This window comes from Callorhinchus milii, unplaced genomic scaffold (genome assembly GCF_018977255.1).
Source record: "Callorhinchus milii isolate IMCB2004 unplaced genomic scaffold, IMCB_Cmil_1.0 Scaffold11, whole genome shotgun sequence".
Lineage (NCBI taxonomy): Eukaryota > Metazoa > Chordata > Chondrichthyes > Chimaeriformes > Callorhinchidae > Callorhinchus > Callorhinchus milii.
Window position 1 is genome coordinate 12,188,702 of NW_024704752.1, and position 17,007 is coordinate 12,205,708.

General features: G+C 40.3%; 1 protein-coding gene across 1 annotated transcript in view; it reads left to right on the forward strand.

The window, feature by feature from the left end:
* Nucleotides 1-16,794, forward strand: part of LOC103189996 (ephrin type-B receptor 1) — a 166,914-nt gene extending 150,120 nt beyond the window's left edge. The window contains exons 13-17 of the mRNA XM_007910608.2: nucleotides 1,775-1,924; nucleotides 4,292-4,485; nucleotides 6,207-6,362; nucleotides 8,329-9,301; nucleotides 16,453-16,794. Coding sequence (XP_007908799.2) covers nucleotides 1,775-1,924; nucleotides 4,292-4,485; nucleotides 6,207-6,362; nucleotides 8,329-8,437 — 609 coding nt within the window. The 3' untranslated portion in view covers nucleotides 8,438-9,301; nucleotides 16,453-16,794. The remainder of the gene's footprint in view (nucleotides 1-1,774; nucleotides 1,925-4,291; nucleotides 4,486-6,206; nucleotides 6,363-8,328; nucleotides 9,302-16,452) is intronic.
* The last annotated feature ends 213 nt before the right edge of the window (nucleotides 16,795-17,007 follow it).

Consider the following 17,007-nt stretch of genomic DNA (forward strand, 5'->3'; position numbering starts at 1 on the left):
AGGACTGCACTTCCTCAGTGTAGCAATCAACCCCAATCAACGCACTGGACTGTGAATTAAAAGTCCCAACATGGTGCTTGAACCCACAATCTTCAGACCCAGAAATAAAAGTGCTACCAACTAAGCCAAGCTGCCCCATTTGTGTCTTGAGTCCCTTTCTTGAGGGTCTCATTTATCTGCAGATTAAAGCCTGATTTCAAATAGATTTGTTTAAAGTTTGACTTCAGTGGAATTTGCAACTATCGCTATCTCTGATCATACCCTGATCAGGGCAGATTTACCAAAGGATACTTGCAGCAAAGCGTAAACGCTGGAGGATTAACCAATGTTTGATGCAGGATTTTTATTTCAGAGCTTGGCTTTAGCCTGAGCCCCAAGTTGTTAATGGAGAAATTAAGATGAGGAGGCGAGGCCTGAAGTGTAACGCTGTACACCAGCAAGGTTCAGGTTGAGAAGAGCAGGGGAGAATAGGAAACTTGATGCTCTCTCAATATTAAACCAAGAAGTAGTAGTGCTTAAGCAAATGGAGTCGCTTAGTGTATTGGTTAGAGCACTCGCCTCGCAAGCGAAAGGGACCCGAGTTTGATTCCCGGGCAGGACAAAACCTTAGCCAAGTTTCCTTATTCGACACACCTAGCAGTAATTAGGAACCCAGTTGTTAGGCAATCTGTGGATCACTTTTCTGGGAGTAATAATCCCTTTTNAAAAAATAATAATTTGGACACTCAACCCGCGACTGTTTGTGGGACATTGCTGTGCACAATTGGCTGCCATGTTTCGCCCACAAAATATACAGTCAATTCACTTTACAGTTTACTCTGTGAAATGCTTTGTGGCGCTGGGTCCTAATCCCTGATTATCCAACACCATGGGACATCCTCCAACGTGAAAGGCGTTTTACAAATGTAATTTTGTATTACTATAAAGTAAAGTATTCTATAAAGTAGTAGTTATTGTCTCGAAGATGTGATAAGGTGCTATATCAAACGCAAGGATTATTATTGTTGAACAAATGTCTAGAAAGCATGAGGAAGAGAATATTGATGGAAGTAAGAGCTAAAGGTGACGAGAAAGAGTGATTTATAGTGCAATGCGTCTTGATTTCAACTTCATGAGGGTCCAGGCAGGGTAAAGAACGTGCAGAGTGACACATTTAAAGCATTGTTAGGAAGAGTGTAGTTGGGATAAAAGGGAAGATGTGATGGAGAAGATTGGTGCTTAAATTGCCCCAGGCCTCTGCCAGTGAATGTCACCAGCTGCTGGGAAGTGTATTGCTCTCAATAGGATTTTCAAATTCACTGAGCAAAAGAATGACTTTAGACATTAAATAGTGCTTTGAACCATTAGTTACAATAATTGGGGCAGTTGATTTTGGCACTGTATTTCAGGGAGTAAAAAAGGGGAGGCTGAATTTGACAATTGATGCCCTCGCAATGCAATTTTAAAAAGTACCTTCTAAAAAGGTTTGGGTGGTGACTAGGTTTATTTTGCTGGTGGGATCAAGGTTCAAACTCCAGCCCAGACTGACTGCTAGCTATACTTGTAAGGCAGATTTTGAGGGTGGCATTTAACCTGTAGCTCCATATATTTTTATGCTGACCGGCTGTAAAAAGTGGGGAACACAGCCCATTCCTGAATGGCCTTAACTCTTTGTTCAGATTAAAGAAACCAATAAAAAAAATTCACATCAAAAGGTAAAGCATCATGTAATGATCATTTAATACCAGCCCAGTGGCAAAGCTGAGACTCTAATTTCCATTGAACGTTTATGTAGGGCGGAAAGATCCCTGTGAGATGGACGGCACCAGAGGCGATAGCGTACCGAAAATTCACTTCAGCCAGTGACGTTTGGAGTTACGGAATTGTGATGTGGGAAGTGATGTCATTTGGAGAAAGACCCTATTGGGACATGTCAAACCAAGATGTAAGTGCACTTCTCTTCAAGTGGAAATGTTTTCATATATATCAAAAATCATCAATAATCCTTCAGAGACTCCTTGCTTTCAGGAAGCCCAAAACATACACGGCACCATTTTCTTCAATTGAATTGGGAAAATAAAAGTGAGTCGTCACTAAATTCTGACTTAGTCTGTCTAGAAAATGTAAATTTTGGAGTAAAATTGTATAATTACATTGGTCAAATGTCAATTAAAACCACAACCTGTATCCTTCACTATTGCTACTAATTTGGGACCTGCTGAGGATGGCTGAGGGTGTCTAACCCTTTTCACATCCTCTATGGTTTTGCTTTCTGGCCTTCTTCACTAAATTACTGATCCTAAAGATGCCCATTCACCACATGTGAGTTCCGTTACCTTTGTCAGTGAAGTGAAGCCTGTACCTTTATTTTAAATTTCTCTTTTTTTTTCTCTGGAGCACTCCGTGATAGAACCAGTCTTGAAATGATTTCTTTGTCTTGATCTGCACAGTGGTGCTGCTGTGCATAATGGTAGGTTGATTAGCACCTAATGGGCTTTGATTAGCAATTTCCTTTTTTTCCTGTGTGCGCTCACCAGCTTTCAAGCAGATGTTCCCATCATGTGGCAAGTCAGTAACTCTGACACTGGAGAGTACCTGACGTAAAGCAAGACTCCGAAGTTGTGGCAACTTTGGGCTGCAGTGTGAGGTTGCCTGGGTACGGAATGATGCGCCTACATTCCACATTATTTTATGCTCAGATCCCCATGTCTCATTATATTATATTATAAGGCCTATAGGAATTGTACTCAATGGTTCACTCTGACCTTTCTTCCCATCTCAGGTATTGGTTTTCAACCAACAGCCTTTGGAAACCCAGAGACTTCCAGATGGTATTTTGATTTGGTATCATTGTTCCCATCCATCCTTCTTCATGCAAAGACTGTACCTTTCGTCGACTGTCTTTGTCTCAGTCTTATCTGCTCTGATGACTCTAGATTCCTCATCATTGCTTCTTAATTGACCTCCCTTTCCCTCCACCTAAATTCAATCTACTGTATTTCCTTCACTCTTTTCCTCTCCTCCCTCACTTTCTGTCTCACCAATCTTAGCGTTTAAGCATATGCCAGATTGTGGTCCTAGCATCGGACATATTTTCCCCTCCCATCCTTGATTTCAGGAGTGGGTGACCATCACACCCTCTTTCACATCTCTGTCACCTCACCACCACCATCACCATGACTATTACCGCCACTGTCCCAACCCCAACCCCTTTTCCTTGCAATCTCAGTAGATGCAGCACTTGTCTCTGGGTTGTCCACGGAGCCTGGGAGCCCAGCCTGGTGCTCAGGTCAAAATTCACTTTAAGGATCCCTATTCTGAGAAATATTGATTAAGTGAGCACACAGTAACTACCAGACTGCCAATTGTAACTACGCAACAGCAGTTCCATGTGCTGACCTCCTGCTGTTTCAGAAACTTGCTGTTTGGGAAACATAATAAGTTTGAAACACCCAATTTCAGATTGTCTCGATCCTCAGACCTACTTGTCCACACATCTCTACTTAGTAGCAGACATTTCCCTTCAGTCTTTTTTTTTCTATTTCACCAATGTGATTGGCACAGGAGAAGGATTAATTTATTTCAGACGTTCTACATTATGACATCCCGAGTGTCAGGCAGCACTGAATATTCTGTAGTGCAGCTGTGGAGCACCCAGCACACTAGACCTGCGACTGACAAGACAAGAAAATAAAAACAATTACATTCTGCAGGAGGGTGTATTCAACATCCATCAACCAGCAAGCCTTAATGCAGTTCAGATGGTGGAGTCACAGTGTCCATGTTGCTAATCATTCTCAGTTGATTTTATAGCCGTCAAAAGTATATTATGTAAAATCGTGGAACTAACATTCCCCTTGTGTTATTTTCTTTAATGTGAGTTCATCATCCTATTTTTAAAAAAAAACACTTGCAAAGAATTCTAAGGAGCATTCACCACTTTTCTTCGTAGGAGTTGAATTGCACTGCTTTATCATTTTATAGGTGCTGATCTGATGGCTCTGTAGGAATATTGTTTTGTGCTTTCTATTTCTGCACTTTTTCTCCCTTCATTTGTAATTAAGTTTGATTCAACAGATGTTAAAGCAGTATTTCCAGACAATCTATTTCACAGGGATTCACAGGATGCTATTCATCCCTCGAGCGAGGGAGTGCAAATAATAATCGCGTTTATCCCACTTTTGTTCTTCCCAAACGTGCGATGTGGAGGAGGAACAAGTTATCTGAAATGTCAAGTGGATCTTTTCCTACCAAACCTGTGTGAACCCCATTTCACTTGCTTCACGAATGTTGCACTTTGGTTTGGTTTCAGGTCATCAATGCTATTGAGCAGGATTACCGCCTTCCGCCTCCGATGGACTGTCCCGCTTCCCTGCACCAACTCATGCTGGACTGCTGGCAGAAAGACCGTAACGCCAGGCCTAAGTTCGCCCAGATTGTCAACACTCTGGACAAAATGATTCGAAATCCAGCCAGCCTCAAGACCATGGCGACCATCACTGCAGTGTAAGCTCGCTATTGCTTTCCCCTGACCTGTGTCGATCATTAGCATCATCTTGCTAACATCATGGATTCAACTCGTTGAAGTAGCTGACCTGCAATTTATTTATTTTTTGTCTCATGAGCTTTCCTTCCTGCTGAAAGCAACAGATTCCATTTTGCTTCTTCTGGTTATATAACATAATAATATAATAATAATAATATTATTATGGTTGGGCAGAAGGGAGAGAGGATGCAAGGCAGGGCTGTGTAAGCTGAGCGAAGGGGGCAGGCAGAGAAGTGGTTTACAAACAGGTCATGGCTAGGGAGGTTCAAGGGCATGGAAGTGTTGTAAAGAGAAAACCACTCGTTGTAATCACTGGGCTGGTGAACTGAACAGCCATCGAAGGACTTTGCCATCTTCTTCATATCAGGTTATGTGACTCCAAATTCAGACTCTTGTTTATTTTCCCCCTTTCTTTTGGAGTACAGTTAAGATGAATCATTCACTATGCTAACAAAGCATTTGATGCAGCAAACGTCTACAAATAGCTAAATTGTAGGAGAAAATCAGAGACAATTTGACGTCACTAAGTAGATTATGGCATTTATAAGCATAGTTTATCTCCATAACAGCATAGACTTTTCTCTCCTCTCCCCCCCCCCCCCCAAACTCTAACCATTTTTGTCCTACAAAAGTGGATTAACAGTGGCCGCTGGTCATTCTCAAGCTATGATGGGGATGGGGGTGGCGAGATTCATTCCTGTTGAGGGGTCACTGTGGTATCCTGTTACAATAGAACCTTCTTTTCTAAACAAAAAAAACATTAATTCATCCCAACCCATAATCTAATAATACTAATGAAAACCAGAGATGGCCAAAGCCCTGTAACTGTAACCAAGTGATATTCAGGCTGCTGCAGTGGTGACTCTGCAAGGCCATGTACCTGTCTTTGATCTATTATAAAGACATTGATGTTTTTCCATATTTTAAAACAAAGCACTTGGGACTGTGAGGCTGGTTATTGCAGCTTTTCACATGACTTAATCACCTGAGCTGTGACATTGAAACATCAGTGCTGATGGCCGTAGACTGTACTCTCTTGTTCCATCGATCTTATAAACTGGTGGAACAGGCTTGTTGGACTGAATGGCCTCTGACTGTTTCTGTTTTCCTATGCTGGTTGAACTTCAGCAGTACTCCAACTCTGGAGTGCCCATTTGTTGTCTCATGCAAAATTGTTCCTAATACTCTCTGCAATTAGCTAAACAGAGTGCACCCCTTCAGGTAAAGAGCACACAATCCATTCTAGATACAGGGAAATTCCCATGTGCAGATGGTTGGCATATGTGGAACTCTCAGTCTGGTTCGGTTACCCACGGTGATGGGTTCCTATATGTGCCAGACACCTGTCTGACCAAAAGTATGATCCATATGCTTTCCTATACTCATCACTAAAGTGATAAGCAATATAGTAATTTGTCACACAATGCTCGTTAAAACATACTGTGATTTTAGGGTGATTTAGCAATGTCCAAGCTACATATGGTGAGGGACTAAATGGATGCCTCATATGCAGATCCAGCATAGGCACAATGGTCCAAATGTGTGTGCTGAAGCATTAAAAATGCATTAAAATTTACATTTATAATTCAGGAGGATTTTCATGTTGGGAGGACATCTCAATGCCCTGTACAGTAATTCATGATTCCACTGAATTTTGTTTCTGTTTGCTGTATTGATCCAGGCCTTCCCAGCCTCTATTAGATCGTAGTGTCCCGGACTTCACAACTTTTACCTCGGTGGAGGAATGGCTTAGTGCCATCAAGATGAGCCAATACCGAGAGAACTTCCTGAGCGCTGGCTTCTCCTCCCTCCAACTGACCACTCAGATGACGTCAGAGTGAGTATAAAACAAATAATCCTTGCATTTGAATGTAGTGACTTTCACAGGATCACGTCTCAAAGCGCTTCATAGGATTTACTGTAAAGTGTAGTGACTATTTTGTATAGTGAACTCAGCCGCCAATTTGCACACAGTTGTGTCCGACAAACAGCCTTAAAGTCAAAGACTGCTTTATTTTTTTTTATTTGGGGGATTGTTGGCCAGGATACCAAGAGAAACGCCATTCTCTCANGGGTTCAATAGCTGGGGCTGAAATTCCACCTACTGTAATGTAAGACTGTAAGATAATTTGGGCTGAAAATTTAAGATTACACAGAATGTGGGCAATTCATCTTGACAGGTAAATTGTTTGCAATTCTCCACAATGTTAAGGTAAAGTGATCTTTCTGGCTAAAAGTAGGTGGAATTTCAGGCCTATAAAGTGTTAGAATGAAGCTGGCTGTCGAGCAAGGATCCAGATGAGATCACAACCTTGAAAATATAGAATATATTTCTTTGCTTGAAAGTCTGTGCGGTGGTTTTACCCTCCACTATGCCAGTCTCCCTTGGAGACAGCGGAATGCATTGCTATCCATGTCATTGATGGATCATTGAAAGCTTGAAAATTGGGACACAATCACTTTTAGATTCATCAAGAAATAATGGTGTTTGGCAATTAACCCAGAAATGCGACAAAATGCAATTTGTTAGCAGGGACTCCCAGTGGTCAGAATCAATGAATATGGTCTTTTGTTTATGAAAGGCAAAGAACAGTCATGGACCAGGATGTTGCTTTTAAAATATTCCCGTGAGCTATAGAATACTATAGCTTGTGAAAATATACATGAAGGAAAAAATCTTCATACTGCTTGATAAACTGGGACATACCTCCTGAGCTGCTATCTTGGACCACTCCGGTAGCTCAGTGGTTAGAGCACTAGCCTCACAAGCGAGAGACCTGGGTTTGATTTCTGGCAGGGTGAAACCTCGGACAAATTTCCTTACTCCACATAATAATAATACCTCAAGAAAAAAATATAATAATTTGTGCGCTCAATCCACGAGTGTTTGTGGGACACTGTTGTGCGCAATTGACTACCACGTTTCACCCATTTTACAATATATTCCGTGAAGTGCTTTGAGACATCTAGAAGATGTAAAAAGTGCTATAATAATAATCCTTGCATTTGATATCAAAAGGCAAGGATTATTATTATTACGTAGTGGGTATTTGATCCTGGAAAATAATAGTAATCCTTGCATCTGATATAGTGCCTTACCACGCTGTTGAGACACCTCAAAGCACTTCATAGAATATATTACAACGTGGATTCACTGTATATTTTATGGGTGAAAATAATGCACAAGCTAGGGATTGATACATGTTGGGTGGTGGTGCTGAACTTCCCTGGTGGCGTTGGCTACAGATCCACTCACATGTTGGTCTGAAACACTCACTTGCGTTGCAACCAAACAACTGATGAGATGGGTGCATTGAGTGAAAGGAATGTAGGAACTCTTCACACTGTATGGAATATATTTTTTCTGAGCCCATTTTTGAAGAGTACTCTGAACTCGAAAGGATGACAACCAGAAAGTATTACACAGAAATTCATGTTTTGCTGTTTTTATAGATAATCTGTCCCACCCCGACCCAAATTCACAAATTGCTGTCAAATTAGAGTATCGCTGAGTGAGCGAGGTCAAGCTGCAAGTGGGCAGCGACAGTATCTGATTGAGTACTTTCAATTAATTTTGTGTGCAAGTATAAATAACCTAACTGTGAAATATCCCAAGTTACAGTACTTGCTTCGCATTCTTTTGAAGCAACACAAAACATTCACAATGCTTTTCTTCTAGTCACCTTTTAAGTGGTGCAGAAAGAGAATAGAACAATTCAATGTTTTTTTTTTAAAAAAATAACTAGGCAACCTGTTGCGTCCATGTTGTTTCAAATACATCATTGTGTTTTTGTTTCCTGCAGGGATCTGTTAAGGATAGGGGTCACTTTGGCTGGTCACCAGAAGAAAATACTGAACAGCATTCAGTCAATGAGGGTACAAATTAGCCAAGCTCCATCGGCAATGGCATGACAGCAGGGAAGCACGGGACATGTCTAAAAGCACTGGAGGAAAGCGAAACAAAGACACAGACTATTTCTCATGGGCTTGACCATTCTTATGAAGGAAACGTATTGTTACTGTCTATCAGATTGATCCTCGGCCTATTCAGAAACCTTGTATTCCTCTACTAAAGACAAAGCAGATTGAAGACCCCAATCAGACTCGACTTTCTTTCCCCTCTCCCTTCATTAATTCAGGGCCTGCGAAACTGGAATCAATGAACATCCCATTTCTCCCAAAGAATGAAGTAGAACCTTCCATGCTGTGATATTCTTCGATGTTTCTTAAATACACTTTCTCTTTCTCGAATGGTGTTCTCCTGACATCATTGCCAAGGGACTGGCTCTTGTCCTACGACGGATTCCGAATCCTTTTATATCTTCATATTGAAGATGATGAGAACTAATCATTCGTTTGCTTGCATTTTCTGCAACTACCGCTGTTGTTTAATAGCAATGACTTTGAACACTGGCTGATCACCAGCCGGCTGTGGTTGTACAAAGGGGAATAGGTATTTATCATACAGGACTCTCAAGGCTGTGCTTGTGGCTGGGATGCCATCTAGTTGGGCTCAATATTAATTGTTTTGATTGACGTTGTACAGAGAAGCTGTGATTTTGGAAAAGCGGTGCACGTTGACGCCAGTGTGGACAATTTCCCCAAACCCACTCGCGATGAGGTGCAGTCGAATGACTCTGTGCAGTACCTTCAGTCTTGTGCTGCACTGCTCATTAATGGACTCATTGTAGACTTTTCCTTTGTGTTGGTGCTTATTGAAGCTCCAGTGATGTAGATTTAACACAGTGTTCCGAACTTCGCTGCTTCAACTTGCTGGTAAGTTCTCTGTAGCTCTCTGTGCTTTCCTTTTTAACAGTGGCGTGCTAAGTAGCTATCGATTAAGAATTTATCCTTATCCCATTTTTCAGCTCAATTCCAAACATTGGAGTCAACGATCTGATATGTTACTTCACATCTTCATCAGCAGGAATTGTCTGTTGTGCATTGAAATGTTATGTCATCTTTTTCTGTTGGGACTCTCAAGTTCACAGATCTGACCTTTCATATATTCATCCATCAGTCTTGATGCACTGACGATGCAACGATCCACTGTAAAATGAAATTGTGGTTTCAGTAGTGAAACAGAACGCTGACTGGTCTCTGGTGAAGACTTTGGACTCAGCTTTAACTGTCTCTTGAGTAAAAAGAGCCCCTTCCTCAACAATCAATACATTTCCCAATATGTGGGCGAAAGACTTGCAATCAACAGAATCTATTTACTATCTTTAATTAATAACTCATTGTGAGGTCTTTTCAGTGAGAATTTTAGTAATCGGTTGTTAAAATTTAATTTTGCCTTTTGGAACTTTGCATTTTCTTGATTTTGATTTTGATTTATTCTTGGTCGCAATGAACAAAATCTGTAAACTTAAGACAGAAATGGGTGTATGGGGAACTTACTGACAGGGTAAGTAAGTAAGTGTAAGTAAGTAAGTGTCTCTGTTGGCTATAAGAATCTATGCGAAATTATCTTAGATTGTCTTATCCCAGTTCTTAATATGTTCAAATTCACTGCACAAAACAGCCCATTACTCTAGCTTTCAATTTAGGATCTTTGCGGTCTGGCTCACTTTCACACAGTTTTACTAACTGAGCACTCACAACTATAAAATAAAGTTGTTAATAAATGGTAATCAGGATTTGCTTTTTTTTGACTAAAACTAGAAGAGGTACAATGAACAGGAGAGACAGCATTGAGGTTGGCCAATTGAGGTTAGTCCCGATCAGCGGTCAGTAGCCCAGCCTGGATGAGTATCAAAACCAAACCTAATAGAAAAGAGGCCAGTTTCTTTCAAAGAGCATCGGTATTTTAAACATGTGCAAAGTAAGGATTTGGGAGTTCACACATTCCTGATTTTGAACACTGTTCAAAGGTTTCTCTCTTTAAAGTTGACCCTTCTGACAACCTATACCTCAAATAAAAACAAATATTCGGGGGGAAAAAAAACGTTTATACTCCAGGGAGCTGCTGACAATATTTGAAAAATGAGTAAGGAAGTGGTCGTTGAGTGATGGCTTTCTGACAGACCCCCAGCGGCAGTCTAGAGAAATGGAAATGCAGCAACTAGTTTCACAGGTACTGAGTTGTAACACACAGCTGCGATCTAAGCATTGAATCAAGCGCGTCAAGCAACACAAATTAGCTGCCCGGTCAGTACTCCCACTCTGTCACACTTAACAAATGCTACTGATACACGGTTCCCACAAGATCTCATCAGATTTTTTCCTGTAAAGCCAGACATTGATCCTGAATTTACCCTCTATATTTTCTGGCCACTTTTATCGGAGGAAAGGTTCAGGGCAGACAAGGTTTCTACTTATTTTGTGATCAGTGCCAGTGTGATGCATTCCAGGTCAGGTATAGTAGATTCAAGATGCATGGTGGACCTCTCCTCACAATGTGTCGTAACCCCTCACCTCAGACGAGCAATCCAACCGCACCAGTGAAATCTCCCCATTTCCCATGTACCAGTGACCTTTCTTGGTGCCAGTTACCATTGAATGCTTGTCATTTTCATGCTGTAGACTTTCATTTTGTTTGTTCGGGATGAGTTTAAGTCAGGACTGCAGAGGTTAGGATCTTAACTCAAGACATTCAGTCTCATCAAATTCTGTCTTTGAAACATATATTCTTACATTATTTATCAGCACTATATTGCTGGGAAAACAATCTTGTCCACCCTTCTCTAGTCTATGAAGTGCAAGTCCAATAATACATGTCATATACTGACAGCTCCCATGATCAATATTACCTTTCTCACCCTTCATCATACCCACTGATAGCAAAGCAAGAAATATCTGAAATAATACAGTATCACATCCCCAATGGAGTGCATAGAGTTAATTCAGGTGCTCCTGCCAAACATAGGAAAGCAATTCTACCAGAGTCAAAATTTAGAATGTTAGAAGAAATGTTAGAACAAATTGTTGAATTCAGCTTTAACGGTGAAGTTGGTTTTCTGTAATTCTTGAAGGAAACTTACAGAAAAATGGCTACAAAATGACTTATATTTAAGAATTTGCCAAATTCCACATGTTCTAAATTGATATGTTAATTATTGATATGAGAAAGCATCTTCCCTCTCCAACAGCTATCCAGAATAACTCTTTAAATTGGGAGCCTGCCATGTGTGGGAGTGCGTTGGAGCATTCCTGAGAATGGCTCTCAAACAAGACACTGTTTGGGAAAATGCGCCTTGGCAGAAGTTAGTGAGTAATGTTGATTTTTGACCCACTGGGTTGAAGTGCCTGATACTATATTCCCATAGTTTTTTGGAGTTACATTTGAAGAACTGCACGTGGTAACTTGTATGTGGAATTATTGTTTGTGGATTTGGCTTGGGTAAAATATTGATCTGCATCTGAAATATCACTAAAGCATCTTCTGTGCCTGGAAACGGTAGAAATTAAACTATGTCAGATGCATGAGGTGTAGGTTAAAACCATATAAGGTCTTTCTTATCTTACGAGATGTATGTACATGTGAAGATAGACTGCATTTGCTTCTATTTGCTTCCAGCCACTGGTTAAGATACATAAGAATGCTCAGCTTGCGTTATTTACAAAGCAAAAGTTCATTGATATATATATAATATATAATACAAACATTTTAAAACAGAATTTACAAATTCATGTATGTATTAAGAATACAGTTTTCAAATTCATTGAATTATCCATGTATAAATTCATCCCTATATATAAATGTGCCACAAAATAAAAGTTGAAGGTTAAATAAAAACAAATAGGGAATGTTTTCAGACAAAGAAAGAGGGAACTGCTGTAATGTACAATTAACCCAAGGATAGCATAGGTCACATAGCATTCCAGTGGCTGAAGTGGATGGCAAGGGCATTATTATAGTTTCAAAGTCATTTTATATGATTCGGCTATGAATTATTAGCCTTGCATCTGAGAACTATAGGTCAGTATTGTTTCATTATAAATGTGATGGCCTCTTCAGTACTTGGTCTCTATAAAATGCTCTGCTCTAGACTGAGAATCCCCATATATTGAACTGCTCTGTGCTGCGAGTTCCCACATATTGCTGTACTCTGTATTAAGAGTCCCCAAGTAATATCATACTCTGTATTGAGAATTCCCATTGTATTGCTCTGCTCTATACTGAGAGTTCCCTGTATATAATAGAATAGTTCCTGTAGCTGTAGCATCTGTGGATTCCGAATCCAATTTCTGGAAATGGTAACTCCAAGATACCCATCCAATCAGCTTGTCATGTGCTGAAGGGTTAATTGGGGTCAACAGTATTTCTGGACACTAGTCAAGTCTGCTCGAACGCAGGATCAGTGAGTGAATATGCAAGCAGTGTGATGCAAATCAGTTCCAGACTGCACAGAGACACGGTTCCAATTGCTCTGACCAATTGATACTGAACAAGAAAGATCAATGTACAAATAAATACATTTGATAAGTGTGAAGAAGCAAATCTAAATCTGCATCAACCTATTTCCAAAGAAGCTGCTGACACAACTGCTTGAGTTTGTGATGCATGTAGTTTGCACATTGTTAGATATGGAGGGTACTCAGCATCGAGTTGTCTGGCACAGGCAACAGTTGAGGCACTACAATTGGTCTCAATACCCCTTAGCTAGAAAGGTACAAAAATAAGACAGGATTTATGCTTTTCATCACTACTTCTGCTGTAATATTTGCAATCAGCATGTGCAGGATGCATCTGTATTGAGTTTCATTTGCCAACCAGGTGCATTCCTATTGAGCTCTCTTTGTATAAGATCTTGGCTGTATCCCCTAATTCCAGTTCCCTGCCATTCCATGTTTGTGCACATTTAAGCACCTTGCATCTAATTTGTGAATCATCCCATTTATGTACACTAGGTGCCAGCATGGAGCCTTGAGCATTCAATACCTCTCCAATTTCGGCTTAGTTTCCTTTACAATTACCTTCTGCTCTTATACCTTTAGCAAGTTATTAATCTACATCCACGTCTTTCCCATTAAACCCACCAACAACAGTTTTATAAAGGATTCTCTCTATGTGGTATTTAATCAAAGGCCTTTTCGAAGTATCTGGATGGTTTTCCCACTCTCAGTGTTTTCTTCTTGCAGTTACGCAAATGAACCCATTGCTTATATTGAAATTTCTGTGATCTCTTCCAATCTCTTTGTCCTCCTAATTCCACTTGAACAAATCAGAGCTGTTTGACAAAATGGCACACCCTTGTTGAAGGAGAAACAGTGTGTAAATATTTCAAACACAGTGGCAGGCTGTTGGCATTTACCTGCAGTAATTGCAAACAAACCCGTTCTGAGTGACAAGTTGGCAAAGCAGAGTTGTTAGACTTGCCATTTTGCCTCAAGTAAACATGTCGAAATCCTGTCCAAACCTCACCAGTTTCAGCACTAGCCCTTCATTATTTTTAATTAACAGTACAAGTTTTGTTTCAAATTACATAGTTTGTGGTTCCATTAAGGACAACTTAAATCATGCTTTTTACGATAGTGATGTGTTGATTATAGCCTCTTTTTGCCTTTCATTTATTTTGATATTGGGACAAATTACAAAAGTCCCTTGGAGAGCACAAGGAGACATGTCTCTGCATTGAGCGTGCCTGGTTCCTACCTTTTGATGGACAGGATACTGACTTGAGAAGCCATACTCACCTTAGACAGCAGACCTTGTTATAGAATTGCTATTCTAACTTTACATTGCGATGCTACAGAAGGCAAGCAATCACAGATGACGCTGTCCGAGCCCTAAATCTGCCTGATTACACTGTCCTAGGTTGGGGTGATATGCAGTCTATCACTGCAACCTGCCTATCATTTGTGCATTGTGTTAGAGCTGTTATTATAGCTCAGTCACTCAGGGAGAGGGAGAGAGGCAGAGAAAAGTGACATTTGCTATTTTTAAGAAGTAGGTTTGGGTTTTGAGTACAGGGCCAGGGTGTTTGGTTTGAGTGAAAAGTTTGGGTGCCTGATCACATATGTGTTGCATTAACATTGTCACCATGATGTCAAGCATAGGGGCAGCTGTGATATGTTTCACCATCATTTCCATTTAACTACATTTTCTGATATTATAACCTGTGAGAACTGTAAATAGAGAGAAAAATCCCAGCTTTTCTTTTGCCTCAAGTTGATTCAGATGTATTGAAGTCAATTGCGACATAAACTAAGCTTGTTCATCTAGCTTTTGTGACCGTTCAGTCAGTACTGGAATGTCAGAATATTAGAATCCCCGAAGACAAAAGATCATCAACCTGAAATGTTAACTCACTTTCCTCTCTCCATAGATGTTGCCTGACCTGCTGAGTGTTCCGAGCGACTTCTGTTTTTATTTCAGATTTCCAGCACCTGCAGTATTTTGGCATTTTTCTTATTAGAATCCCTGAGTGGAGGGAAGAAATATACATTGAAATATACAAACTAAAATTTGCAAAGCCCCTATGTAGTTGCTCTCCTGCTCTCAGTCCTGCCCTGTGTAGTAGTGTAGAGCTGAGGACAGGCTCAGCAATGAAGATTGCTCTCCCTGCCCCCAAGCAGTAATAGAGTAAGACTGGCATAATTTTATGGTGTTTCATCCACAAAATATATAGTCACCACACTTTACAATATATTCTGTGAAGCGCTTTGAGACGTCTCGAAGACACGATAAGGCCCTGTATCAAACAAAAGGATTATTATTATCATAATCTTTGTGACAAAAAATTCCCAAACATGTTTTTCATATTGTTTGAGTACGTTCAACAACTCAGCTCAAAGTATCATTTAATCAGTAGCTTTTGGTGATTAATTTAGTTGCAAGAAATAAGACGTGAATTTTTCATCGTATCTATTCTGACATAAGATGTGAATTTTTCATCATTTCATTACCAGCCCCTTCTACTTTGGTATAAGGTTAACAGATCGATCTTGCCTTTAGTGTGTTTTTTTAAAAACAAATTGCAAAGAATCAACAGGACCCTCTAATATCCTTCTACTTTGGGAGCATTTCTGTTATAATTTTCAGTCCATTTTGTGCTGAGCACTGACCACATCACCCCATAGGCAGCACAGATCGCAGGCAGGAATCTCAGAGCGTTCAAGTGCAAAGCCTGATTCACAGTTGAGCCCTTCGAATAGATATCCTGACCACTTTCTCACAGGTTTCAATGATTAACTTCTTCCCTTCAGTCAGGCTGGAGAGGTTAGCATGTTGACAGAGACCAGAGAGAATGCTATGATTCATTAGCTGTCACACACTTACTGGTGTTCAGCAACCACTGTCCAGAACAACTATGTTTCCAACTTAATATTTTGTGTTGTATGATACTGGAATGCCTCAGTTATTCGTTAGGAGCAGCTCATCCATTAGTGATGGTTTGAAGTCTCTTCCTGTTCACTGTCTGCCAATGCTTTCTCCTTGCATACTTGAAATTATCTTTGTCTACACATGCCTTTCCCTCATGGCTGCTATACTTTGTTCTGTCAGAGGCCAGGTCTCAGAGCACTTTCAGTACAATTCTCTCCTCACACCCTCGCACCTCACCTTAATGGTCTCCTGACACTGACAGCGATGGAAAAGGTCTCAGGGGCAAAGACCTCACTGCTTGACTAAGAGAGTGAGGTTCAGGGGATGCAGCAGTGTTTATTGAGGAGCAGTCAGACATAGTGAGATTGTGAAGCCTATGGAACAGTATCCTGGAGAAACAGTCCTCGCAGGACAGGAGAGGGGAAAATCTGCATATTGTGTAATGAGTGTTGTTCTTCAGTTTTTATTTAGTTTCTATGTCAACCTCAATTGATATTGGTTCAGTTGCTGAATGGCTGACTTTATGTTGATGATTCATGATGAGTGATTGATTGTAATTTGATGACTGGCAGTTTGTTGATAAGGAATCTCCAGTCACTTAGTTGTCCAGCTCACAGTTCTCTTGAGGTAACAATCATTTTCTCCTCATTTCCTGCAGGAAGAGCCGACGGAACGACAGGACTGAATGTTTGAAGTGGTCACGCACCCCTTTAATTCAACAGGACTTCAAAATGGATACATTATGTCCGCAGTACCTTCTCTCCCATGATTTTGCGCACTTACACGATGGCTCTCAGATGTATAAAACGTATTGGCATGTTGCAAGCAGCACATTGTAAATACAAAGTGAAAAGCTGTGGAAAAAAAACAGCTTTTTTTGTTTCCTTGTACATTTCTAGTTTGTTATCTGTGTGGAGTATGTTTAAGTTTGTAACAGTAACTTTCAGAAAATATTGTACTAAAATGCACTCAATAAAGATGAATCCAACATGATCCAACAGACGAAAGAAGAAAGAGCCCATTTGTTTTCAGATTCTTTGACAAGACCAGAGTCCAGTGTTAGTAATTTTCTGCTCACAGTCCTGCCGATCTGAATTCTAATAAGATTATTGAACAAACTAAAATTCAACCTCAGCCTCATTTTACATTAGACATTTTTTTCAAAGATATTACAAGGATGTTAACTGCTGATATATTTGACTGGCATATAGTT